A 27,793-nucleotide genomic window follows, 5' to 3' on the forward strand; every position below is an offset into this window, starting at 1 on the left:
GAGAATATCTCCAAGCACCCCAGTTTGAGAAGTAGGTCTGGATGTCCACAAACCAACTGTTCTCTCATGGAAGAAACACTTAAAGTAAAGGCAGTGGAACTGAAGCAAGATGTTAAGAAGAGCTATTCTAAGTGGCGTGAGGTGCCACGAGCACAACCTAGGACAGTCACAGTTCTGCTTCTCAAGAGAGAGACAAAGGGTCATCGCACTGCAGGGTGGGGACAAACAGTCATAAGAAGCAGGGGACAGATGGCTGTGATAGCTTGTAGCCCTGGGAATGCTCAGTCATGTTTCCATGTGCCTGTGAGATGAGAACTTTGACAGGAAGGAGATAAAACATGCCACTTTTCTTCCTGAAATCATTTCATGCACCACTTCTTGCAAGAGGGATTTCGTGGTGTCATGAGGAATGCCAATAATTCTGACGCCATAGCACTACCCAAAGTGCCCATGAAGAAATACCAAAACTAGAGACAGTTTCCGGAGCTGGGGCAGACCACAGACCCAGCCACGGGCTCGGCCCAAACATGAGAATCCCTCAGGCCACTGCGTGCTACTGTGCCTCGCCTGCCCTCGGCTCCAGCCGCCACGGTTCGGAGGACATGAGGGAAGTGACGGAAGGGATAGGGCAAAAGAACTCTTGTTCCCTGGCAGGGAGGAATTTTAAAAAGCTGCTCATAACTATCAGAGCCCCGAAGGCTGGCTCTGTGCAACCGAACGTGACAGCCTCCTCCTTCACTCCACGGTGCCACCTTGGACATAAGCATGGAGCAGAATGCAGAAACTAGTCTGTCTTCAGCTTACAGTTGGAAGGATTTGGGGTTGAAAAGGAAAATTCCCTGGATTATTGGATCAAAGAGAAGTAATGATAACATCTTGAAGCAGCGCGCGCGCGCGCGCTCGCTCTCTCTCTCTCTCTCTCTCTCTCTCTCTCTCTCTCTCTCGGAAACCCCATTAGTCAGCCCCGCTGGCGTCCAAACAGAGCAAGTGCTACTCCTGCCAGAGGCAAGGGGACTGGACAAATCACCTCAGGCCACTCTCCTTTAAACCCGCAACCTGTATGTAGCTGCTAGGCCATTTTATCTATTAGGCACCATGGGCAGAGTGCCCACAGCCTACAAGCTTTTTTGGGTTATAAAAATATTTGAAATCTGGAAAAACAATTGTTAACTCCAAAATATAGAAAGAAACCTGCAAAACTGAAAGCAACAAATATTTCATTAAATGTCTGCAGTCAACTGCAGCTCAAGTCATATATAAATTACATTTACTGTGGGATGTGGAAACGTTTGATAATACTTGATATGATGTGGGGAGGAGCCTATGAAGATGTTCCTATTTACAGGGTCTCGCATTCACCCCTCTCAGCGGGGCTACTCGACCTGGCTCCCTCTTTCCTCCCTGTTCCTCTTCTCCCTCGTCCCCCTTTCGTCTTGATCTCCCAGTTTCTCCTATTTCACCCTGGCTGCCACTGTCCATCAGGGCTGAAACAGATGCCCCAGGAATCTCCCACCAGCCTGGACAAGCAGCTCGCCTCCTGCCCGCACCCTCATGAGGAATCTCAGCAGCTGGCCCTGACTAGGCCCAGCAGAGTCCTGTCCTGCTCTCTGCGGTCCAGCCGGGCAGCAAAGGACAAACCCCAGGCTTGCCCAGGCCAGGCTAGAATGGGTGGAATTTTAATTGAGTCGGGAACTGGGAGGCAGTGTCATGTAGCCAGTAGGAACACAGGCTCTGGAATCTGGCAGACCCGGATTCAACTCCCGCATCTGCTGAGTGATTTGGGACAAATTACTGTGTCTTTTTGAGTCTTAGTTAAAATTACACTCATAATTAAAATTGGATATAAATTAATATACCAAAATCAGTACACCCATAATAATAGCCCTCCCCATAGGGCACAGAGGCCAGTTGTGAGGTTTTAGATGGGATAATGTGTGTTAAGCTTTTTTTTTTTTTAACAGGACAATAACAGCTTATACTTTCACTGAGCATTTACTGTATTCCAGGCTATGTGAACCTTTCTGGACTTTATTTCAATGAATTCTCCCAACAACTCCAACACAGAGCTCCTATTTATCATTCCTGTGTTGTTGATGAAAACAACTTAGTTCAGAGACTTTAAAGCCTGTGCCCAGGATCACACAGCTGGCATTCTAGTAAAGGCAGTTCTAACTCTGACCCTACACACCATCTCCAAAATGGTAGCTTTACAAATCACTCTGCAACGGGCAATTTAGCTGAACATTTGACCCAAGAACCAGAAAACCTGAGTACAAAACAAGGCTCTACCTCTAAGCAGGTGTAAGGTTTTGAGCAGTCCTGCAGCCTCTCCTCCTGTCCCCTTGTTTGTAAATAGAAATAACAAGACCCATTCTACCAATGGCACAGGGTAACAGCCAGACTCAGATCAGATGCTGAATGTGAGTGCTATGTGGACCAACGTGCATGTGGCAAGCGCGTGATGAGGAACCTTCTTTATGCCATGCCAGCTAAGTGGCTGTCCAAGCTCTGCCTGAATCCTTCCAGGGATGGAGAGCTCATAACTTCTTTAAGCAGCTCATTCTGGTTAAAAAGTTCTCCCCTTTGCAAAGTCCACAGGGACTTAACTGTAACTCCATTCCATTGGCCTTGGTCAGTCCTCAGTTGAGAAGAATCCTTAGAGTACCCCACACTGGCTACTGAAGACCCCTAAGACTTGTGTCCTTCCTCCTGCCATCCTGCCTTGGGTTTCCCAACCACAAAAGGAAGCAGGTGGAAGCAGTAATGTTCTTGGTTTACATTGGCTCTTCTCCTGCAACTTTCTCTTTCCTTGCCCCTACTCATCAGACTCCTAGCCAGGGGAAGATGAGCCAGACCAAGGAAGGATGTGGAGAATGCAGCGAACACTGTTGACTGCTTCGACCACTCACACTTCCCAATGCCCCTGTCTTCTGCAAACACCTGCAGTGTCCCTGTGGCTCCCGCCACCTCTGGCTGGCACTTGGGCTCTGGGATCAGGAATGTGGACCTTAGATCTCTTCCCTTGTTCATCCCATCTCTCCCTGCCACAGCAATCCTCAACCACTCTTGTACCCGTACCTTAAAAGACTCCAGGAATCCCCCATGGCCCCCATTCTCAAACTTGTCCTCTTCTGGGCCCAGTCCCAGCATGGCCTGTGTGTGGGCGTGGAGCTCATCGTGAAGATTGTCCAGGAGAGCGGCCCTCGTCCGGTCCTGGAAGAGAAGAGGGTAAGAGTTGTGAAACTGGGACTGAGGGCAGAGATGTGCCTTCTCCCTGGGAGCTCCAGACACCTGGCCTGGGGGTTGCTCTCCTGGCCAACTACATCTCAGTGACAGTGTGGACCTAAGGCCAGGCTAAGCTCCACGCTCACAGATGCTGCAGTTAACACTACAACTCCATGCCCAGCCCTCTGCTCTCTTCCCTCTACCCCTCCTCCCTCCCGGCTCTACCCCTGCCGACTTCCAGATCTCTGCCCCAAACTCCTTATCCATGTACCCAACTACCCACTGCTCCTCTCCATTTAGATGTTTAACTAGAGCCACACATACAACCTCCAGGGGGCACCATCCACTCAGACTAGGACTAGCCCTTTCATCAACCCCGGCTTTGCAGCACCTCCAGATCTGCAGGTCCTGACCGAGCTCATCTCCCAGCGGTCCCCATGTCAGCAAAGCTGAGACCTAAGATCCACCCCACAATTCCGCTTCCCCCCCCACCATTATAAACAGAAGTCCATCAAGTCCTCTTGACTGACCCCAAGTCATTTCCTCCTATGCCCGGTGTAAGTGAGCTGTCATCGTCTGTCTTAGACTTCTGTAATAGCTTCTAACTGGCCACCCATCCTGCCCTCCTCCCCTTCAATCTATCTTCTCCACCACTGTCAGAGTAATTGTCCAATATGCAAATCACTCTCCTGCCTAAGCACTTCATTAGGGCCCTGTCACCTCTAGCTCAAAGTCCTGCTTGATCTGACCCAACCAACATCTCCAGCTGAGTCTCCCACCATGCCATCCCCCACAGGAGTCCTTCCCTCAGGCCACATCAAATCCTCTGGAGCTCCTTCACGAAGTCATGCTCTGATTTTGCTCTGATTCTTTGCTCATGTTGTTTCCCATGCCTGGAATAACCCTCCCCATTCTATCCTCCTGGCAAAAGGCTCATCGAATATCCAGATACAGCAGCTCTAGGGCCATCTGCTCCAAGAAGCCTTCCCTGAACACAACCCCAGTCCCCCATAAGCAGAGGCAGTCACTATCCTGAGTCACAGCCCTTGTGCCGGCCTCCATCAGGGCGCAGTGCTGGCTACCTGTCTCTTTAGCAACAGCCCCTCCCACCAGCCTGTGAGCTCTGGCAGGGCAAAAACAGAGTCTCACTTATTCCCAAATCCCAGGGAACAGAACAAAGCCTGGCACACAGGAGGTGCTCAATAAATGACTGGTGAATGGTTGACTAGACCTGAAGTTTGGATTTAGCTGCTGAAAAACGAACGAGTTCCAATATCAACACAAGGCTGAAGTCTTAGAGGGGCAAAGATGGTGCTCCCCACCTTGAAGGCCCCCCCAAAACAGAACCCAACAGAGGCTGGCTAACAGGCAGCCAGGAGGACAGGAGGAAGGCCGTCAGAAATCGCACTCTCACCTCCAGCTTCGCAAACTTGTCCGACTTGCAGCAAGCATTCTCTGCGTTGGTGAGCTTGGTAAGCAGGAACTCCCTGAACTCCGGGCCCTAGAACAAACAAGCCCCGGGACTCTCCCGGCCTCAGCAATGGTGGCAGAACACGGAGTCTGGGACAGCCCCTGAAAGGCCCCTTCTGACACTGATCGTTTCTAGTCCAGCCAAGCCCACCTGCTAGGATGCCAACGGGAAATCAACCCTCCACATCCACAGTGGCGATGCCATGACTAGAGGTGATTTTTGCCCGAGGCTCCTGGGACTGGAGCATGGTATAAAAATGCTTCTTTTAGCACAAGGTCAAACACCTTGACAAGAGGTCCTGTGCTAGGCCTGGTTGGCAGCAGCAGGAGAAGGGGGGAGAGACCCCAAGTAAGGAGATGCCCCAACCCTGCCAAGGTCCGCCAACGTTCCCAGCCCAGCTTCGGCCCCACTCCAACCGCCTGTTCGGGTGTGGGGAGTTGGAGTCTTGGAAATGAGAGGAGCAGAGGGAGAGTTTCTTACCTTCTGAAACACAGGGGGACTGGGCAGAGGTGGGCCAAAAGCAGGCACGTCTTCCCGCGCAGTGACTGACACCTGAAACAGAGTCGGTGTGGGCCACGAGGGAAAAGATCCAAGCTGAGGGTGGTGACGCATTCCACATGCTGTGCCTGGCCCTCGTGGAGCCCCACTTCCCACAGCGGACCTGCCCCTACTCTCCCTTCACCCTTTGCCAGGATACAAATAAAATGCCCCTGTGAGACTCACAGACACTAAGAACTGGTGATTGCCAGATGGAAGGGGGATTCGAGGGCTGGGTGAAAAAGGTGAAGGGATTAAGAAGTACAAATTGGCAGTTACAAAATAGTCACGAGGATGTGAAGGACAGCATAGGGAATACAGTCAATAATATTGTAATAATGGTGTATAATGCCAGGTGGGTACTAGACTAGTGAGAGAAATCACTTTGTAAATTATATAAATGTCTAACTACTACGCTGTACACCTGAAACTAATATAAAACGATACTGAATGTCAACTCCAATTGAAAAATAAAAATTTTAAAACAAAACAGAACAATAGCAACAACAACAAAATGCTCCTGTGAGCCATCACCAGCAAGGCAGTTCCTAGAAGTGGGGCTGGACGTCATGGAGCCATTCACATGCTCTCATCTGCATTGCTGGAGGCCAGAAGCAAGTTTGGCAAGATGACTAGATAGGGCTAAGGAGCAGCCTGGGATCCTAATTCTAATGCAGCAAGAGCACCCAGGAGGCCTTATCTCATTACCTCATTGGATTGGGATACTAAGCCTATGAAGAAGATACAGTGAGAATTATTATCCCTGTTTCATTGATGAGGAAACAGATGCCCAGACACAGGAAGCGATCCCCAAAGGCACACAGGTGATTAGCCAGAAAGATAAGCAGAGAATCCAGACTCTGGTAGAGGGTTCTTACCGCTAACGCTGACTACCGAACCTGGCCACAGGTGGCCAAGAGGGCAGGAGGAAGACCTTGAGAAATAGCAGAATCACTTCCAGTGTTTAAAAAATAAATACCAATTGCATGGGCTCCACCCCAAACCTACTGAATCAGCGGCTCTGGGGTGGAGCCAGGAATTTGCAACTGTTAAACACTTCTGAGAGCTTCTGTGTAGCAGGCTAGTGTTTGGGAGCCCTGACCCAACACGCAGGGTCAGTCAGGCTGGGCGAGGCTTGAACTAATAAAGCTCAGGGTGCAGGCTTGGAATGGGGGTGGGGGAGACCAAAGTGTGCCGCCGAGGGGTGTACCAAGCTCTGGGTGGGTGTGCTCCTCTGGCCAGCCTGGCGAGGCATGAACCGATAGTGAGAGCACCTTCAACTCCCCTCTGCACGCAGGTGCCCTGGCTGCTTCACCTGCTTTCAGCCCGCGAGGCTGCAGGCCTCTCTGGAGACTCTGCCCTCTCCCTTCCCCAAGCAGGCGGCTGCTGACGTGAGCCTGGCCCTGGCATGCCGCCAGCCTCCCTGGCCTGTGAAGTAGGGCAGATGCTGAGAGTCTGCCAGACAGGGTGAGCAGGCCGCTCGGAGCCAGGCCAAGGAAAAGGCCCTGACAGGGTCTGGATGGGAAGGGATTGGGAGAGGGCTGGTCATTATTACCATGCTCGGAGTGGGAGAGGACTGATCATTACCACGCTCGAGGCTTTCTCTCCCCAAGCTCAAGGCTGTCTGCATGGCCCAAACTGCAGTGCCCAGAGTCAAGAGCTGGGGTATGTTTGGCTGCTTTGATTTCTGGCTGGTTCCAACTGCCAAACACAGTTCCCCACCACCACCCACAATGCACCTGTGACACAAGAATCCCACCCACAGAGCCAGAATCTGGGGAGGGAGTGGTGGGAAGTTCACTGAAAGGCTGCTGACTGGGACAAAGCCAGAGGCTTTCCCCTTCCTCCCACCTCAACGAGCCCTTCTTCTCAGGCTTGCATCAGAGTGGGCTGTGCTGCCTGGGTAAGTGACTTCATATATGCTCTTAAATCCACCAAATCTCCCGGCCAGACTAACTCACTGCAGTAGCCATGCCAGAAAAGAGGGGACAGAATCCTTCCTTGTGACAACAATTCATCTCCTATCTCCACTGTGTTCCTCTCCTGGCTCCTTTCTAACGAAGCACCAGGCCCCTGTTGTTCCGCCTTCTTGGGGACAGTTGGGTTGCTGGGCTGAAAGCAGAAGCTGCCTCAACACAGCCCTACCTTCCTGTTTTCTAAATGCAGTGTGGGCCTCCCAGCAGGGGCCAGGGCAGGGCTTAGAAGGAGCCAGGAGAAAAAGCCTTGAGCATGGTACTGACCAGCCCTCTCCCACTCCCTTCGCATCCAGACCCTGGCAGGGCCTCTTCCTGGCAGGTGACTCTGGGGAAGAGACTCAGCAAGCCTGGGAAGTGGAAGGAGGCTTGGGGCGTGTGAGTAACGAGGAGGATACACCAGGAGGTGGGGAACCTGAGGGCTCCAGACTTGACAAGATCCCCACAGTCAAGTGTGGCCTGGAAGCCTCAGAGAACCATGGAGGTCACTCAAGCACTGGATCGGCAGTGAGGTAGAAAGGGCACAAAGCCAGGACCCCTCCGCAATGGTCTGCTGCACATAAGATTCCTGAGACCTTTGCAGGATTTCAGGGGATAAGGGACAGGGTGACCTCAGGCAGAGAAAGGAGAGTGTCCTGGTGATGGCTCAGATAGAATTTCCTTCCAATCTGGCAGGATGGAGACAAAATTTGTCTGAAAAATAATTTCCTGTGATATTTCATGCACACCCATGTTTTAAAGGCAACTTCCCATCTTCTCCAATGGCTCAGTGATGACGACCACAGGCAGACCTGGACAGGGACTCTAGCTCCACTATTCCCGTGGCCTCGGGCCTTAAATGCCTTGTCCTCTGCCTCGATTCCCCACCTCCCACCCCCCTATAAAATAGGACTAATGAGAGGCACTGCCTGGCCAAGGGCTTATGAGAATTCAAGAAGAGTATGCTTTTAGGGGCCTAGCACAGTGCCTGGCATGGAGTAAGCACACAGTAAGGGGTAACCATTGTTACCCACTGCTTTTTTCCCCGCTTTCTCTACTGATCTATACCTAATAAAGAACACCTAAAATACTATAAAGTTCCCCAAACAACTTCTTAATCAATCTCTCTCTCTCTCCCTCTCCCTCTCTTTCTCTCTCTCCCCTCTCCCCTCTCCCCTCTCCCTCTCTCCCTCTCTCTCTCTCTCTCTCTCACACACACACACACCTGATTCTCAACTCCCCTCCTTCCTCTCCTGCAGTATGTAAGGGCTGGAAGGAACTCAGATTACCTAGTCCAACCTCCTCATTTCACACAGATAGAATCAGAGGCCCATAAAGGGACAGGAAGAAAATGGCCCAAGGTCACACGGCAGTCAGAGGTAAGCCCAGGCCCAGAACCCCAGGAGTCTGAGCCTCTCAGTATAGGGCCCCTTAATGGAGATTCCCATCCCATCCTTCCCCACTTTTCTCTTCTTTCTGTTGTCTGTTCTTCCCAGTGGGGGCCTTCCTGGGGCATTGCTCAGCCCCTGGGGAAACCCCACCCTCCTTTGCCATAGCCCCTAAGCCCACAAGGGTCAGCTAAGGTATCATTTCATCCTGGATCCCCTGAAGGATCGAACCGGCTCCTCCTCAGTCTGCTGATCACCTGGGATGCTGCCAGGGGTACAGATGAGACAGTAGAGGCCATGAAGCCTAAAATATTTACCATCCAGCCCTTCGCAAAGAAAGTTCTACAGCCTTGGAAGGCTGGCCTCCCCCACTGCCCCTTGACCCCCATTCACAGGTCTTCCCCTCCAACCTCTATGTTTTCCTGGCAGGTAGAGACAACCTGGCTCTTCCTCTGGGTCCTACATATCTGCTTCTCACCACCTCTCTGAGGACGGTGCTTAACCCTGGACCACGTACTGTGGCTGGGAAGACTTGGTTAAGACCTCTAGCACCAAAGCCAGAGGTGGGATGGTGTTTTTTTGGACCTCTGATTTTTATCCATATTGTTTCACTCCACGAAACTCTTGGGAGAGTGGAAAAGCCAGTTAGCTGAGCCCTATTTCCTATCAGAAACTAAAAACAAATACTAAGTTTCCATCGAAGGCCCCATTCTGCCAGCAGAGGCCCAGCAGAAAAGCCACACATATGTAATGACTGCCTGGCTGGGTCCGGGAGACCCTCCTATCACAGAGCTTTACTTTGGGGATCCCAATCAGAAGCTCTCCGCCTCTGCTGCCAGTTGTCTGTTTAAACAGCCAGGGGACTGAACTGCACTCGCTGCCTTTTCTGTCCCTTCCCTGAATGCTGGTTCTGCATGTCACTTCCACGTGCCCCAACCATGGCACACAGTAGGCACTGACTGAATAAAACCTGCTTCCAAGAAATCCCACAGCTGTTTAAAGTGAATGCCCATTTCAGTCAAAGCAGGTGATCCCGCAGGCTTCCGGGAAATACTCAAATCATGGCTTCTCCAACTTTTCAGCTAAAACTGCACAATGACAGGAGTATGAACACGGGCATGGAAAAGAATCAGCTCTCCGCAATGGGACAGAGGTGTGCAGGTCTGGGGTTCTTTTTTGAAGCCTCATATTTGGATTTAAAGTTGATGTGAATTTTGCACTTAATATATCTGGCTCTGTATTGATAAAATGATTACAGAACACCACTTCCCAAAATCTGCAAGCAAAATTGCTATTTTGTGAAGATGGCCATGAAACATTATAACTTCATGAACCCTATGAACCAGCATTAGCCTACGTTACGATACAGGAAACATTTTCAGGCCTCAGAGCCTCTCATTAGCAATGACAGGCTCTTTTTCCCTTCCCTATAATAGAAGTTCCTAATATTTTGGGGAGCAGGCAGTCCTTTGAGAACCTGAGCTATGGCCATTCTCCCCCAAAATGCAAAGAAGCACATAAACTCAACATTTCTAACATCCACCTTAAAAACCTTTCCTCATTCCATCTCCCTTGGGTCCCATCCTCCCCAATATCAGTGAGATATTGAGAAACTGTTCCCCAAGGTTGGGATTGTTTCTCGTGGAGAAGAGGAGGAGTGGAATGGTGATACAGCCGTCAGGAGCGGGCAGCGTGAGGGCTTCTGAGGATGATGGGCTCATCTGCAGTAGAGGATTTTGAGCCAGTCTGAAAGGCCACTAATTGGTCAGGAGACTGAGACCCAGGTATTCAGTCCCCCTGAGTCTTCTAATTAAGACAGACCATTTATTCCAGAACAGCTAAGCCAGAGAGCCCACCCAGTGCCCAGGGTCTACCAAGCCCCTGTTCTCCACCCTTCTCACCATAAACACTTCTCTTTCTTCCTTTCCTTTGGTTATTATCACCCTCCTTCCTCTTCCCTTCTTGACAGTCCTCTCCCCTTTCTCTTTCTTTCTCTCCTGCGGCTCTGCCTTACTCTAGAGAATGGCACTACCAGATGCCAAATAGGTGTAGCTGGGCTTCATTGAGCCTGGAGACAGCCAGATGGATGAGATGACCTCAGAAGGCACTCTCCACCAAGAGTCTAGCTCCCAAATCCCAGAAACCTGAGAACCATGGAAAATCGAACACCAAAAGCTAGAAGTGCCATTTTGGAGAATGGCCTGAGGAGCCATTGAGAGCTGGTATTCCTTGATACCACTGAATTCATAAAGTGTGGGGAGGTGCCTGGACCAGTACTTCCCCCACCGAGACTTCTTCTTTACCTTGTAGGATGGGGTCTCTGTGCTTGGGCTCTCAGCCTGCACCACGATGTAGGCATGCAAAAAGTTGGAGGCAATCATATCTGGGACAAATGGTGTGTTTTCTTCTTGGAAGATGATGGCCACGATGTCATTCCCAATGTGTCTCTTTCTCTGGAGCTAAACAAAAAGTGATCCATTGTTATAAGCCAGTTAGGAACATCCTGAAAGCAGACTAGATCTATACAGGAAATTCCTCATGATTCTATCTTTATACATAAACCCTGGAACTGTGAGACCTAGCTCTCCAGGACGCTTTTTCTTTTGATCTTTAGAAGACATCAAAGAGAAAAAAAAAAAAATGGGGAAGATGTCTAAGTTGTTAGGTAGAGGTTAGCAAGCATCTCACTGAGCTCTATGGCGTGCAGAGCCCTGACTCAGGACTGAGGGAGAAGAGTTAAAAGGTGAGGGCTGGCTTTCGCCTTGGTAGAGACTATACCTGATCTGGAAGAGACACAAACACAGATGAAGGCACCTGAGAACACAAAGCAAGCCACAAGCCAGCAAGCACTAAATCAGCTCCTGAACACGAATGCCCAGTAGTATGGGTACAGAGAAGAGGGCAAAGTCAAAGGCCTGATAGTAATCTGAGAAGGCTTCCTGGAAGAGGAGACTGGGGAAGGGGTGCGCTTGATGGAAATGTGTATGAGTCAGGATAAGAGGCAGATAATTCTATACCAGAGGGGAGGAGAGCCATGCTTAGAAAAACATCAGCAACCTGGCTTGGTGGAGGTCATGGGGGAGAGAGAAATCCAACCCTGACTCATTATCCCAAACTGCCAGGTGTTTCACAGGAGATCTTGATCACCAGGCACCTACTATGTGTCAGGAACCATGTTGAGCTGTTCCATGCGTGACTGCAAATGTTAAGGCACTCCTGAATACCAAGTCTTGTCTAGGTGCTTATATATGTATTTTTTCTTTATTGAGTACCTACTGCATGCAGGTCCTATGTTTCCATTTGAGTTGCTCATTTATTGAGCACCTGCTGTATACTGAGCCCCATGCTGGGCATTTTTACACAATCTGTCTCACTGATTCCATACACATCATCCCATTTCTTGGGAACAGAAAATTAATATTCGCTCAGTCCCTGCTGAGAGCCAAGCTCTGTATACTTCCCATTCAACATAGGTGAGACTGAACGAGAGCCAGGCAGAGAACAGCCTTCAGCCTCAGGCTGGGGGCGGGGGAGGGAGGGCTGTGAGGGAAAAGAGACTGAAGGTGGAACACTGAGAGAAAACCTACTTAGGATACGAAAGGAATCCTGCTCCCATTTGTTTCTGGAACATTCAGTAGTTATTTTAGAGCCAAATCGCAGTCTCATTTGCCAATTTCCTTTTTTCCAAAAAAGTCAGGCACTATGTTTACAATATGACATCTGTGCTCCCTCCCCAGTTCCCTGCTCAGAAACGGATGGGTCAGAGTCTGGTGAAGGGACTACCTTCCTTTTTTATTTTCCTAGAGACTGAAACGCCCTAAAGAGTGAGGTGGGGCAAATGGTACAACAGCCAGGGATCAGCAGCTGGTTTCAGGGCTAGAAGTAAAAAAAAAAAAAAAAAGCCAGGCCCTCCCTCGGACACGCAGCTGTCAGAAGCAGCAAAATAGAGGGTGAGCAGGAAAACCCAGGGAGCAGAGGTCTTGTCCAGGGTTCCCTGGCTGAGGCAGAGGCTGAATTCCTGCCCATGGGCAGGTATGATGAGGCTGTGAGCCTAGAAAAGCTGAGGGGCAGAGGCTATCTAATATAAAAATCAGCTTTCTTACTGGGATGGAAAGGAGTGTAAAAGTCTGTGGCCTGGAGAGTGAACAGCCTGCCACCAGCCAGGCATCGTACTGAGTCCTAAATTCAGAACCATATGTGATTCCCACAACTACCCTCTGAAATACATGGGGTTATCCCCATTTCACAGATGAGAAAAATGAGGCCACATGGTTAACCGGCTTGCCCAGAATCGCATACCCCTAAGCGCAGAGCCAGCTTCAAGCTGCCATCTGCAGACCCCACCATGTACTCTTCACCACCACTCTACATGATCAGGACACCCAGGCTCTCCTCCCAGCTCTGCCCCTAATCTAATGGGAAACAGTCCTTTAACCATGCTAAGCTGCATTTTCCTCATCGGTCAAAGTAAGATAACCATGAGGCCTGTCTCACCTCCCACACAGGGCTGTTGACGTGTGGCCTTGATGAGATAACGCAACAAAACATGCTTTGACAAGAAGAACACAGCTGAACAGACTGGTCTCTTGATTATGAAAATGGGGAGGCGGGCCGCAGTCCCTCAGGTAGATGGGACCAGAAGCAGGCTTTCACCTCACACAACTCCGGGCTCCCAGAGCCCTCCTGACCCAGGTTACCTGCTGGGCGTCTCCCTCGGTAAACGGCAGCTTTGTGGAGACATGAAACATGATCTCTCTGTCCCGGAATATTGTGTACACTGATTCCGTGCCTGTCTGTCCATGGGTCACATCCAGGCCTCCTCGGAAACTGTCAGTAAAGAAACAGGGCAAGTGTCAGAGAAAAAAAGACAGTGAGTGTTAGTGGGCAACTTGGCAACCTTCCCTAAGGACACAGGGGTGGAGAACGAATGAGAGGACATGCGTTGAGGGCTGAGAGACCGAGATGCAGAGAAAGCAGGCCGATCTGCTCTTCTGAGCAGACAAGCCCTGGCATTCTAACCATAAGCCCATTATATAAAAGACAAACACAGAACTTCCATTTCAAGCCTTGGCTGTGTCCCCTCTACACCATAAGTTCATGTGGAAAAGGAGGTTATCCACCCACAATTCTAGGCAAATGCTCTCCCAGGTGCCAGAGGCCCTCGAGGCTGGGCAGGAGCTTTCACTCTCTGCGCGGCCATGTTCAAATCCTCAGCCTAGAGCCAGGGCAACCAGACATCCTGCTGGATGATGGTGAACCTGTGGTAGCATCTAGAGTCTCCCTGACTTCTACCCAGTCAGTTCCTGATGTGGAGACCCAACTATAGCAGCACCCAGCCTGGAGGTATCCAAGGAGGTCCCTTCTCTGGCTATCTCCTCACAGGCAGGACAGAAAAGTACTAAGGAACTAGGTGGGCTTCTGGAAGCTGCCCCTTCTTTCTTTATGGAATAGGGCTGCTAGAATGGCTCATATTCTTCAGCAAGAAGAGGAGGGTACAGGTTCCTTTAGGAAAATGAAATAAAATAGACCCTGGACATCGGTCCCACCAGGCACTATAATATGAGCAAGAAAATGTGCTTGGTCCAGCACAGCAGAAAGCACAATGGGCCAGGAGTCAGGCACTCCAGGTTCTAGACCTGCTTCTGCCCCTAAGTCAGCACATGACGTTGGGCATATCACTTAATCACTCTAGGCCTCAGTTTTCTTTCTCTATAAAACAAAGGGACAGGATGACAAGATCTCTGGTGTCCTTCCTGGTTTTAATATATTTCATCAAGTCTGAGACACGTTTTTTCACATTTTAACATCTCTGAAATCAGAATGCATCTTATAAAGATGGCATCTCAGAGTCAATGGAAGGTGCTATAATTAGAACAATAACAATAATGACAATTAGTGCTTACTCTGTCTATAGCACTATGTTAAGCTGGTTTATTTTAATCCACCCACATTATCTATTTTATCTATTTTAATCTTCCAACAAACTGTGGGCTCAGTACTATCTTTATCTCCCTTTTTTACAGATGAGGAAACAGGTTTGCCAGAGGTTAAGCCACTTGTCCAAAGTCATAGAGCTAATAAGTAGTGGAGGTGGAATTATAACCCATGTGTGACTGATTCCAGACAGCAATGATGACCTTAAAGGGAAATAAAGATGGAGACAGATGGGGAGAAAGGGAGAAGTAAGAAGAGGAGAGAAGGAAGCAGAAGAAGAAAGTAATTACTGAACACCTACTACCTGCCAGGCACCGAGCTAGTTGCTTTCACATGTTAAGAAATCCTATTAATTTGGCTGCTGGAGTGGGGAATTCTAAGGGCTCAGCCATGTGCCAGCCAGAACTGGCCAGGCTGGCCAGTTCTGAAGGCCCTTCACAAATATTACCTTTGCCAAGGAAAATCAAGGGCCATAGTTTTCCAAGCAATAGCCTTGATACCGTTTCTTCAGGATAAATGAAAGAACCACAGACTATTGCACAGATTCCTGCCAGATGGATTACTGTATTTCCACCAACTCTTAATTACTCATTCTTTTTGTTATCCAAAATAGGTCATTTCCCCAAAAACTGCACAGAGCCCTCTTTCCTGAATGTCTGGCAGGTGAATGATAGGGAAGATAGATTCGTTTCACTGTCAAGTCTGAGCCAAATGTAATTAGGAAGGCAAACCTGAGGTAGAGCAGTTTCATCATGCATCCCAAGGCCAAATGTCAAAACCTTTCAGATAATCTGCCATTCTGGATTATCTCCTAGACCACTGTTTCCTTAGAAATGAGTGTTGATCATCACTTGCTGAAAAACAATCTCATGTTTCTTGTGTGTGTTTAACTCTCATATGCCCTCCCTGAAACTCGGCTGTTGCCCCTTGTCCTTCCTCTAGGGCCTCATCCATGGAGCTGGAGCAATCACTTGGCTAAAACTTACCCTTTAAAATCCTGCAGCGTGATCATGTTCCCCAGCTGGTCCAAGAATTCCTTGAAAGCCGGGCTCTCCTCATTGTTCCCAAACAGCTCCTCCTCCAGAGTCTGGAATTGAAACAGGATCAGGGTAGGAGTTAGGAAAAGTGTTTTTGGTGCCAAAGGAAGAAATGTGGTTTTCCAGATACCTGGTCCCTTTCTCCCAATCCTCTACCACATTCATCATCCAGTGGCTCTGTCCTCCACTGAAGGAAGGACTGAGGCTCGCTCAACACAGCCTGATTTTCAGGGCTAGTTAATGAGGGCTTTAGCTTTGAACAAAGGCTGCTGGTTAGTTCAGAAAGCCAAGCTGAATCAAAAAGTTCTTAGACAATACAAAAAGCACAATCCATAAATGAAAAATTAATAGGTGGACTTCTGACAAAGGACTAGTACGTAGAACATATAAAGAACTCTTAAAGCACAATAGTATACAAAACCACAATGAGATACCACTTCACAACCACTGGATGGTGAGAATCACAAAGAAAGACAGCAGCAAGTATTGATGAGGATGTGGAAAAATACACTGCTAGTGGGAATATAAAATGGTGTCATCACTTTGGAAAGCAGTCTGGCAGCTCCTCAAAAGGCCAAGCATAGAGTTACCATATGACCCAGAAACTCTACTACTAAGAATATACCCAAGAGAAATAAAAACAAGTTCACACAAAAACTAGTACCCAAATGTTAACAGCAGCATTCTTCATGATAGCCCAAAAGCAGAAACAACCCAAATGTCCATCGACTGACAAATGGATAAACAAAATGTGGTCTATCCATACAATGGAATATCATTTAGCCATAAAAAGGATGAAGTACTGACACATGCTACTACATGGACGAACCTTGAAAACACATACTAAGTGAAAGACACAAGACATAAAAGGCCATATACTACAATTCATGCATATGAAATGTCCAGAACAGGCAAATCCATAGAGACAGAAAGTAGATTTGTAGTTGACAGGAGACAGAGTGGTGATGAGGAGTGACAGCTAATGAGTATAGAGTTTTTTTGGGGGGTGAGGAAAATGTTCTGGAGTTCGATAGTGGTAATAGTTACACAACTCTATGCATATGCTACAAACCACTAAAATGTATACTTTATTGAGATGTAATTCCCACACCATTGTGCATGGTAGGGTGTATGAGTTATACCTCAATAAAGCTATTATAAAAAATTTTAAACTTAACAGTAAAAAATAATCCAATTAGAAAATAGTCAACAGTCAGCCTTCTTAATCTAGATTCTTTCTCTCATAATATTTCTGTATTGTTCAGAGATATATAAAATTGTGATTGTAAATAGTGGCCTCTTCTGCTTCTATTTTCTAAGGATTAAGATCTATTCCAATTAATCTTCAAATTAAAGTTGCTATTACCACACTAAAGGGGAAAAAAAGAAACCAGTCAAAAGACACATACACTCCTTTCACTCAGGAGAATATACAGATTGCAAATAAGCACATGAAAAGATGTTCAACATCACTAGTTATTAGAGAAATGCAAAGTAAAATAATGAGATATAAAAAAATGAGATATCTCTACATATCTACATATTTAGCATTATCTGCTAAAATAAAAAATAGTAACAACAGCAAATGCTGGCAAGGATGTGAAGAAAATTGATCAATCATACACTGCTGGTAGAAATGTAAAACGGAACAACCACTTAGAAAACAGTTTGGCAGTGCCTTACCAAACTAAATACATAATTATCATATAACCTAGCAATTGTACTCCTGACCATTTATTCCACAGAAACGAAAACTTACGTTCACACGAAAACCTGTCTATAAATGTTCAGAGCAGCTTTATTCATGATAGCCAAAAACTGGAAACATCTAGCTGGATCTCAGTGGGCGAATGGTCAAACAGACTGTGGTACATCCATACTATGGAATATTACTCAGCCAAAAAAGGAATGAACTATTGATATACTCCAGCACTTGGATTAATCTCATTGAGTAGAAAAAAAAACAATCCCCAAAGGTTAAATGCTGTGTGATGCCATTTAGAAATCACTTTTGAAATAACAAAGGTTTGGAAATTGGAGAACAGGTTAGTGGTTGCCAGGAGTTAGAGACTGGAGGAGGAAGGGAGCCCAGAGGCAGGAGGAAGGTTGCCATGGTTATAAAAGGGCAACACGAGCTCTCCAAAAGCAAAAAGGGTGATGGAATTCTTCTGTATCTTGACTGGGGAATCTAAACATGTGATAAAACTATATGCAATGAAACACACACACACACACACACACACACACACACACATACACACTCACTCACTCACTCACCTACCAAATGAGTACATATAAAATTGGGGAAATCTGAATAAGATCCAGGGATTATACCAATGTCAACATCCTGGCTGTGATATTACACCTAGAGGTTATTATCTGTGGGGGAAGCTGGGTAAAAGGTATACAAGATCTCTCTGTATTATATCTTAAAACTGCATGTAAATCTACAAATATCTAAAAATAAAAGTTTAATAACTTTTTAAAAACCAGAAAGCAAAGCTTAAAAACCACAGTAAGCTCTGCAAATGTGACAGACTTAAAATACTGAGTGGCCCTCCCTTATCGATAGGCTCTGCCCTCAGTGGCTCTGCAAACACCCATAGATGCCAATGAACAGCTTCAGATGACACAAAGATGCTGTACAATCACTTCACGGAGAAAGTCTCCAATTGGTGATTCTTTAACACCCCAATGCCTATTTCATAACAAGAAAAAACAAGATCCAAAGTTCCAAGCACTCAACAAGCAACAGAATCTAGATAGATTTCATTAACTTTTATTATTTATAGTATTCCTGCTTAAGATTACCTTTGTTTCATTCAAATGATACCAATTTTCCAATTAGGGTATCAATATAAAATTTCCTTTAAAAATAACAGCATTTAGAAATCCTACCATTTGCAATGACATGGATAGACCTAGAGGTTATTATGCTGAGTGAAATAAGTCAGACAGAGAAAGAAAAATACCATATGATTTCACTTATATACGGTATCTAAGAAACAAAAAGAACAAACTAATCAAAAACAGACTCACAAACATAGTGAACATTTTGGTGATGGACAGAGGGGAGGGAGGCTGGGAGGCTGGGAGAATGGGATGAAGGGTTAAAGAAGTACAAATCAGTAGTTGATAGTTGGGCACGGGGAGCATGGCAGAGGGAATGCAGTTAGCATTAATATGAAGGTAAGTGGAGGGCCAGAGGAGGGAGGGAGCAATTGGGGGGAATCGTTTTATGATCATTATAGATGTCTAACCAATGTACTATATACTTGAAATTAACTTAAATAAATTTATTTTTTAAAAAATTAAATTTTTTTAAAGTTTTAAAGAACACATTAAGTAGTTTATAGCAGAGCTGTAATAAAATCTATAACAGTGGAACAAATGATATACAGATAGTGAGTATGGTTTGTGAATATCTGAAGTTTGGGACACACTTCTCTCTAGCAGGGGTCTGCAAACTATATGTCCAGTAGGCCAAGTCTGGTCTGCTGCCTGTTTTTATAAATAAAGTTTTACTAGAATATGATCAAGCCAAATCATTTATGTATTGTCTCAGGTTGCTTTTGCACTACAAAGGCAGGGTTGTGTGATTACAACAGAGACAGTAGAGGCCACGAAGCCTAAAATATTTACCATCTATCCCTTCACAAAGAAAGTTCTACAGCATTCCAGGAAGGCATCCCAACTCTAGTCCAGGATCCTGTTCGCCCCAGGTCATTGGGGTAGAGTGTGGGAGAACAGCTGCCTGCAGGCAATCTACACTTTTTACTGGGAAAGCAATCCAGTTTATGCTCTGGGGTGTACACCTCTCTCCAGGATTTACACCCAGCCTGCTAACCTGGTTTTAGCATTGTCTTTATTTTTGTGCTGGCCTTGAACTTGATCATGAGCTCATGGAAGGGAGTTTTAGTTATCACTGTATCCCCCACAGTGCTTAGCATGGTACCTGACAAAGAGGAGAGTTAGATGAGCTTATTTATATCCTATGACTAGCATGCGGATTTCATGCAACAAATGTTCATATTAAATGTTTTTAAAAAGGTTTGCAAAATAACAATCTGCCGAGTTTTTCAAAAACATTATCTCCCTGCACGCCCCTACCTTGCCTTAGCAGCATCAGGTACATAAACAACAGACAGACAGACTCCTTCTCAGAGGTGGATGGTTAATGTTCTGTAATTATAACTTTGCTGGAACATTGGATTGTAATCACCTTATGAGATTTGCTATGGTACATTTCACAAGCAAATAACTTTAATTAGGTGAGTTATATTAGCAGAGCTGTAGAAAATAAAGATGCAATATGTGAAAATAATCAGAGCAGCTACCTAAATAATCTCCCTTAAATTATAAAGTTTATCTGTGTTGGTCTTTCAGCTCCTAAACTCTTCATTTAATTAGAGTGTTTTTTAAGCAAACACATGTCTCTTGTGGTCTAATATCTTTGGACAAGAAAGTCAGCTACCATCTAGCCCAGAAAGATACTGGTATGCAAAAAAGAAAAAAAGAAAAAGAAAAAGAAAGCATAGATAATACCGAAAGGTACTACTGACCTACCATTAGCAGGGCTAAATTTTTACTCATTCATCAATTTAAAAAACTATGAGTATATTTACATAAAGTCACTATGCTAGGATCTTGGATGATACAAAGATAAAATAGGTGTGGATTCTTCTTTCGTAAAACCTAGGTGAGGAAACATCGGAGTGTTCAGCAGACCGCTCTCAGGATGTTAACAAATATTCATGGTAGGAAAGGTAGGAAGTACGCGGTCAAATAAGTATGGGAAACACTGAGTTCCACAAAGTGGTAAAGAGTTCTTTACCTTAGGGGTTCTTAGAGTCTTTAAAATGTTCCTACACGACTGAACCCCCTCCAAGTCACTTGTTCACAAGAGTATGTCACCGGACTAGTGTCTCATGGAACACAGTTAGAAAAACATCACTCGGCCAACTAACTCCAAAGCAGCATGTAAGTGCTACAGAAGACAGGGGAGGGTGAGCGGCGGTGCACTGGTAAATTTTTTAACAACCAGCTCTCCAATGAGGGAAAACAGAAGCCCTAATGTTTACTGATTTTCATGGTAGAAATACTTCCACCACGGCTAATGTCAAGCTACAAATGTGATGTTGCTGAACACAGATTTGGGAAGAGAGGCACACAGTTGGCTCCAGCATACTACTGAAGTCTGGGGAGAAAAAGCTATTTCCAGGTGGGAGACGGTGATGGGCAAGGAGAGAGCTGCTTGTGCTAATCCAGGCCCTCTAACCAGTCTGATTTCTCGTATGACCAACAGGCCAGAGATAAAAATAAACTGAAGTAGCTGAAAGAATTAGAATTTACTGTATGGAACACTACATTACCATTTGAAGGCTTTGCAGGCCTTTGTGTGAAGAGTAGTCTGCCTTGAAGATTTTACCACCTCCAGTCTAACTCATACTTGAAATGTGATCCTTGTAACCAGAATATTTAAGAACTTAGTGCAGGGCTCCTGTGCTTGGGGGATGGAAAAATGAGTCCCCAGTGAGAAACCACAGCATCTAGTGACCGGTACGAATTTGAGGTTCTTACCTGCCTGGCTTTCTGATAAATGACTCCAAATTTGTACGTGTTCTTGACATCATGTTCATCATAGGACACAATCATTTGGGAGGCCTGGAAAATGTGGGAAGAAAAAAATCAGATTGTTAACTTGGAGGCAAGTGAGGAAGCAAATGGAAGGGGAAGCACCCGTTTCAGTGGAGAATGTGCCCAGCACAAGATATCCACACATGGAAAAGAAGAGAAAGAGTGAAGTCAGAAGGAGATGACCAGGATGACGCTCCCAAGGTCTTAGCTAGTTCTCAACACTGGGCGTCCCCCAGTAAGGGCCAAACCTCTGGCTTACCTATTACCCATCCAGATGTGCCAGCCAAGGCGTGGGCACACAGGGAGTCCGGCAGGACTCAGGCAACTGACTTCACCCCAGTGTTTTATCTGTGGTGTAAAAAGTGAAGCCAGGACCCCAAAACTGACAAGCAAGGATGATATTAGCTCTAATTCCACCTGCCATCAGCGATGTGACTTTGACGAGGTACTGCTCCCACCCAGACTTTAATCCCCCTTTATCCATAAATGAGAGGCCGAAAAGGAGACCACTGTAAAGAGGGACACACTCCAATACAATATGCAAAGAAAGGAAAAAAACCTGACCACTGGTTCTATCTAATTTTCTATTGTACTTCAAAGAGCTGGTATCACTAAACTCTAACTTTGGATCTGCCGCTTTTACCTGTGTAGCTTTCAAGTGAGCCAGTAAACTTCTCTGGGCCTCGATTTCCTCATTCATGAAGTAGAGATGTCAGGTTGTGCAGATTCATGAGATCAGGCACATAAAGTGCTGAGCACAGAGCAGCTGTCATTATCATTATCTATGTAACCACCACCCCCCTCCCCCTAAAGATCTGAGTGGAACCAGCTTTCTGGGAAAGAGAAGATTTGGATGCTACAGGAGTAACCTCTGAAATAAAAAGGAGGGATCTGACCTCGTGTTATGCTACAGAAAGAACAAACCAGGCACTACTTGTCGGCCAGAATGTGTGGCCCATGTTAGGTAGCCACCCAGTACATCCCTCTGTGAGGCTCTCAGCCGCCTGAGGAAACAGACGCATCTCAGCTCCCCCTGGAAGAGCACTGCTGGCTGACCCCAGAGGGAGCCTCCCACGCCAGCCTGGGATGAGTCAAAGGAGCAGAGCAGCTGCCCTGCCAGGGAAGAGGCGCCCAGCCATGGAGACGTTCCAAAGAACGTTCTAAACTCTGTGAATTTTAAAAACACACACACACATACACATATCTCAGCCAGATTCACATCCCAGCCGGACTAAGCAGTCCTTCAAATACAGAAAACATGAAAATACAGCTGTTCCTCCATTATTACCAGAGCGGGAGGCTTTCCAGCTTATAGAAAGAACTATGCAAATGAGCGTCATTGGGTTCTCTCGGTGGATACGATTTGACAACAAAAATTGCCAAACTTGTAGTTAAGTTAGGCCTTTATGATGGGGTTTAAATGTCTAGTTAAACCTCACTAATTCAGCTTTAATTATAAAAAGGAGGGCAGTCTCAATGATAGAAAACGTTCAGTGGAGTGTAGCATATTACTGCTAAGTGCCTACAGATGCTCCGAGGGCTAAAAAGAGGTGCTTGAGAAAAGAAGGGCTCTGGCACATTCCCCGTGCAGGAGAGGACCATGCCATGAGCTCAGCCACTGCACAAGGATAAATAGAACGTCCTGCCCAATCATGAACTTACAGCATTTGTTCCAGGCAGTTCTAGATTTCCCAACCAGGACGGGGCCTCTCTTTCCCACCAAACGTTTCACCTCGTAGTTCCTGGTGGTCAGAATTGGGACTTGGGGAATGGATTGAACCAGCCCCAGCAAGCCTCAGCTGTCGCCGAGCTGGCCCACAGTGCGAGCTCAGAGGCACAGCTCTGCTTCCATTTTCTCTCTCCAGACCCTGCTGGCTCATGCACGGGCTCTCTTCCTGTGGCCAATCTAAAGCAGTGCACTGTCCGTGGGTGATTTAAATCCTGTCATACTATAATTGTTTCAAGTGGGTTTGTTGGTTTGTTTTGTTATGATTGCTCCTCTCCCTACTCCCACGCCCACATCAGAACTGGGGTCAAGATCAGGCCAATGCTCAGGAAACTGATAACAGAGAACCAGCCAGTTTAATAATTAGGGCCAGGCCGGGGCCTGTAAGGGCTCAGAGCTGTGGTAGCATTGGAATTCTGCCTCTGCCCCCGACCCCTCCATGAGGGCTGGCTGGGTCTGCACCAGCCCCCCAGCCAGAAGTAGAACCACTCCCCACCCCAGCATTGGTCTCAGGGAGGTATGACCAGAATGAGGTGGAGAAACCGCGACATTGCTACACTTCTGCCACCCCCACACAGCAGGGGACCAGTTCAGGTGGCCAGAGACCCAGACACGGCTGAGGATGGGTTCTCGGTGGGTTGGTTTGTGAAGAGGTGGGCAGGAAGAGGGGAGACATGGAAGTTCATCATGGAGACCCCACAAAACCCCACCAAGACACAGAGACCTTCCTACAGAGCCACGGGTGTGCAAATCCATGCCAAGATGTAGAGCCCTGAGCAAGGGGAGGGGCAAAGGTGCTCACCTTGGGGTACAGGACAGGGCTGAATTTCAGTCCCACTGCATCATCACAGAAAGCCTGAGAAGGGAAAGAGAAACACACGGTTCAGGGGCCATGTCCTGGAGAACAACTGGGCTCTTCTGCCCATGAAAGAGTATAGGAAGCCAAGACCTGCAGAGCCAGGAGGCCTGGGAATTAATCCTGCCTCTGCTGCTCACTAACATGTGGACAGGAAAGTCGGCTTACCTTCCTGGTATTTCCTGATGAAGTGAGGCCAAAAGGTATTGGGCAAAATTCTGCCAGGCATTCCCACTCCCAGAGTGTGGGTCCAACCCAACCTAACTGACCATCCTTTTCACCCCACTTCGCTCAGTTCCCAAGTTCCCAGGGCTCGTCCATCTGAATGAATAGCCTGACCATCCTTTAGCCCAACTCTCTGCTGTGAAGGCTCCCTGGCCCCCCCCCCTTTCCTCCTCTGAAATCCTACTCTCCATATTTAGCCTTGTCTTTCTATGTCTCTGTATCCTGAACCAGCTGTAAACTTGGGGGCAGAGACCAGGGATTATACCAAGTAGCCTCAGCAGCAAGGATGAGCTGGGGGTGGTGTTAGAAGACAGAGGATCATCCACGCAGTCAAGGGGCATAGAGTAAAGTGGCCTACCCCTCCCCAAGGGTAAAGCTCCCTCCCCCAGGTCAAGTCTGTACCCTTTTCCCCAGAGGCCAACCATAGGCTAAAAGAAAAAGACACCTTATCTCAGGGGTTGGTTTTTACCTTTGCAATCTGAGGGATGCTGGGCAACTTGCTTAGTCCAGCCAAGGGGATCCGCTCATGCACTGTCTTCACCTTGGACCTGAAAAAACGAGAAAAGAGTAACCACAAGAAATGAAGTTGGCGAGGAAGGTGTCTGAGATTACACCAGACCACAAGGCAGGGACACTTGCCTCATGTCTTCCCAGGATCAGATCTGCCTCATTTCATCCAACCCATGCATTGGGCACCACACTCAAATGGGAGGAAAATGAAATCCTACTCAGTTAGGTACATCATGGGAGGTGGATACGTAAATAACTTGCTTGGTAAAGCTGCCCAAAACAAAAGTATGGGAGAAGCAAATAGTCAACTTCAAGTTCAACAATATTTTTTCCTTTGTGGGGGATTTTTGTGTTCTCCCAAAGAATTGGGCACAGCTTCTGGACACATTTGGGTCCTCACATACAACTAAACCTTTATGTAAAGAAAATCTAATATTTGAAAACCTGGGTTTACTCAAAATATAAATGGGATGAACGTTGCCTTATAAAGGGATTCATCATGAGACTCTAAATTTAGCCTGTTCCCCTGATTCATCTAGCACATTATGGAAGTGTTGAATTTTACTGAATGCTTTTCGGCATCTGCTGAGACAATCATAGGGTTTTTAATCTGTTAACCTGGTGGATTACATTTCTGGTGAGCCGTCTTTTCATTCCATGGGTAAAACTCCACAGGCTTATGTGTTATTTTTTCATATCGTGCTGAATTTGTTAATATTTTATTTAGCTATGTTCAATAGCAACACTGGCCTTTTTTTTTTTTTTTTTTTTTTTCCTTATACATCCCTTGTCAGGTTTCCATATCAGGGTACTATTCTAGCCTCAAAAAAATTGCTGGGGAACTTCTCATCCTTTGAACTAGTTTGTATGTATACCGTGGGGATTTTCTGTTCCTTAAAGGTTTGATAAAATTTACCTGGTGAAACCTCTAGGCCTGGGAGGACACTTTTGGCTACCAATTCAGTTCTTTAATGATAAATGTTTAGGTTTTCTATTCCTTATTGAGTCCATTTTGGTAATTTGTATTTCTCTATAAATTATCCACCAAATGCATTGATATAAAGTTGTTTTTGGTATTGTCTTAGGACTTCAACTCTATCTGTAGTTGTGTTCCTGTTTTCATTGCTATAATATAATATAATATCTGTATTTTTTCTCTGTTTTCTTTAATCAACCCTTGCTGGGGTTTATCTAGTAATCTTTTCAAGAGATAGCATTTGGTTTTGTTGATTGTCTCTTTGTTATTTTGCCTTCTACTTCATTAACTCATTCTTATCCTTTTAATTTCTTCCTTCTATTTTAAGTTTTTTCTACTATTCTTTTTCCAACTTCCTGATCTGCGTGTTTACACATTTAATCTTTCTTCTTTTTTACTTATGCATTTAAAACTATATATCTTTTTTCTAAGTACCACTTTATTGCATCTCATACATTGACAGGTTGTATTTTCATTGTCATTTAGTTCTAAATATTGTCAGTTTTTTTGTGAGTTCCTCTTTAGCCTATGAGTTATTTAAAAGGATTTTTTTTAACTTTCCAAATATATGGGTTTTTTCCTTCAGTATTTTAATTGTTGCTTTCTAATTTAATTTTTTTTATATTCAGGGAACATAATCTGTATGATATCAATAATTTGAAATTTATTGACTTAATACAGGAACTTTTTTCATGTTTAATGTGGACTTTAAGTTCAGGAAAGCATGTTATGAGATCAATTTTGTTAATTTTATTTTTCGAATCTTCTACAACCTCACAATTTTTTCTCTGCTTGGTTCATCAGTATGTGAAAGATGTTTTTAAAATCTCCCATTATAATCAAGGATTTGTCTACCTCTCCTTATATTCCTATCAGTTTTTGCCTTTTTAAATCCAAGCCTATGTTATTAAGTACAAGTTTGCAAGTTCATGACTGCTAGATCTTCTGGGTGTACTGTTCTCTTTACTGTTATATATAGGCTGAGGCCCCTGCAGGGTCTAGTAAATGGCATCTTTCCCTGCCCGGGTTATAAACAAATTCAAAAATAAATCAGAAATTAAGAGCAAGGCAGTTGGAAGTCAAAATAACTCTTCTGTTGCTGATGCAGGCCAAGAGGAAGCATACACAGCTTAGCCTGAAGATGAAATGAATGTTTTACCTAAACTCCATTTGACCCGCCCAGTCACAGGTAGTGTTGGGCAGGGGCAAGCCCCCTCTCGTGAGTCTGCTCAGGTGGACTTTTAGTACAGGAATAAAAAGAAGCCCTGATGACAGCAAAGTCCAAAAGGAAAAAGGGAAGGAACATACCTACACATGTCAAGGTCTTGCTCCCAAAGGCAAGAGATGCCAGAGAGCCAGGGGTGTTACACAGAAATGTTCCCTCCACCTGGCAGAAAACAGGAATAGGAAGAAGTGTTCCCAGTTTATAAAGGTGTGCTCCCTTTATCCCTGTTAATGCCTTTTTCCCGAAATTCTATTTTATCTGATATTAATATTGCTATGCCGCCTTTCTTGGTTAGCATTTTCCTGCCATCTTTTTTTTTCATTTCTTTATTTTAATTCTTTCTACATCATTTTTCTTTAGATATGTCTTTTATAAGCAGAATATAGCTGTATTTTTTAGTCCAGTCAGATAGTCTGATATTTTCATAGGCTACTTTAATCTATACTTATTATGATTACTAATGCATTGATTACTAATAATTTGGAAATTATTTCTATCATTTGGTGTTTTCTATTACCCTGTGTATTTTCCCTTTTTTTCTCATTTCCTGCTTTCAGTTTAATAAAGTTTTTTAAAATACTCTTTTTATCCCTCTGCTAGTTGAAGAGCTGTAGTGTGTATTTCTATAACTTCTAATACATATATTTATCTATTTTTCCAACAAATGCTAAACTACTTGATATCTCTCTCCTGAGGAGGGAAGAGTAAACAATAACTACTAAACTCTTCCTTTTTCACTGTCCTTCCTAATTTTGTTTATAAATTTAGTTCAAGTCTCCTTTTAAACACACAAAAACTTCTTTTTCTTGCCACTTTTTAATTGTATCTTTTCTTTTGATTTTTTTTTCTTCTGGCTGAGGTACATCCTTTAGTAATTCTTTCAGCGAGTCTGTGAGTGGTATACTCCCATTTTTTTATGTCTGAAAACAATTTTATTTTGCCTTTGTGAATAGTTTTTCTGGGTGTCGAATTTTAGGTTAAAAGGGTCCTTTCTCTCTTCTTTCTTCCCTGCAGCATTTTAAAGATATTCCTACTGTCTCATGGCTGATAAGAAATCTGCTCTGAGCCTTGTTGGCATTACTTCCTAGGTAATG

General features: G+C 45.6%; 1 protein-coding gene across 12 annotated transcripts in view; it reads right to left on the minus strand.

The window, feature by feature from the left end:
* Positions 1–27,793, minus strand: part of RAP1GAP2 (RAP1 GTPase activating protein 2) — a 195,371-nt gene that overhangs the window by 17,311 nt on the left and 150,267 nt on the right. For all 12 annotated transcript variants that reach the window (XR_001596195.2, XM_036223726.1, XM_036223723.1 and 9 more), the window contains 9 exons: positions 24,458–24,536; positions 23,710–23,763; positions 21,125–21,208; positions 15,494–15,594; positions 13,271–13,400; positions 10,877–11,032; positions 5,177–5,248; positions 4,640–4,726; positions 3,079–3,213 (listed from right to left, as the gene is read on the minus strand). Coding sequence is in view for 11 of the 12 variants with exons in the window: in XM_036223726.1 (XP_036079619.1) it covers positions 3,079–3,213; positions 4,640–4,726; positions 5,177–5,248; positions 10,877–11,032; positions 13,271–13,400; positions 15,494–15,594; positions 21,125–21,208; positions 23,710–23,763; positions 24,458–24,536 (898 nt within the window). In the remaining variant the exon portion in view is untranslated. The remainder of the gene's footprint in view (positions 1–3,078; positions 3,214–4,639; positions 4,727–5,176; positions 5,249–10,876; positions 11,033–13,270; positions 13,401–15,493; positions 15,595–21,124; positions 21,209–23,709; positions 23,764–24,457; positions 24,537–27,793) is intronic.

The sequence above is a fragment of the Rousettus aegyptiacus genome, unplaced genomic scaffold, assembly GCF_014176215.1.
Source record: "Rousettus aegyptiacus isolate mRouAeg1 unplaced genomic scaffold, mRouAeg1.p scaffold_m13_p_6, whole genome shotgun sequence".
Lineage (NCBI taxonomy): Eukaryota > Metazoa > Chordata > Mammalia > Chiroptera > Pteropodidae > Rousettus > Rousettus aegyptiacus.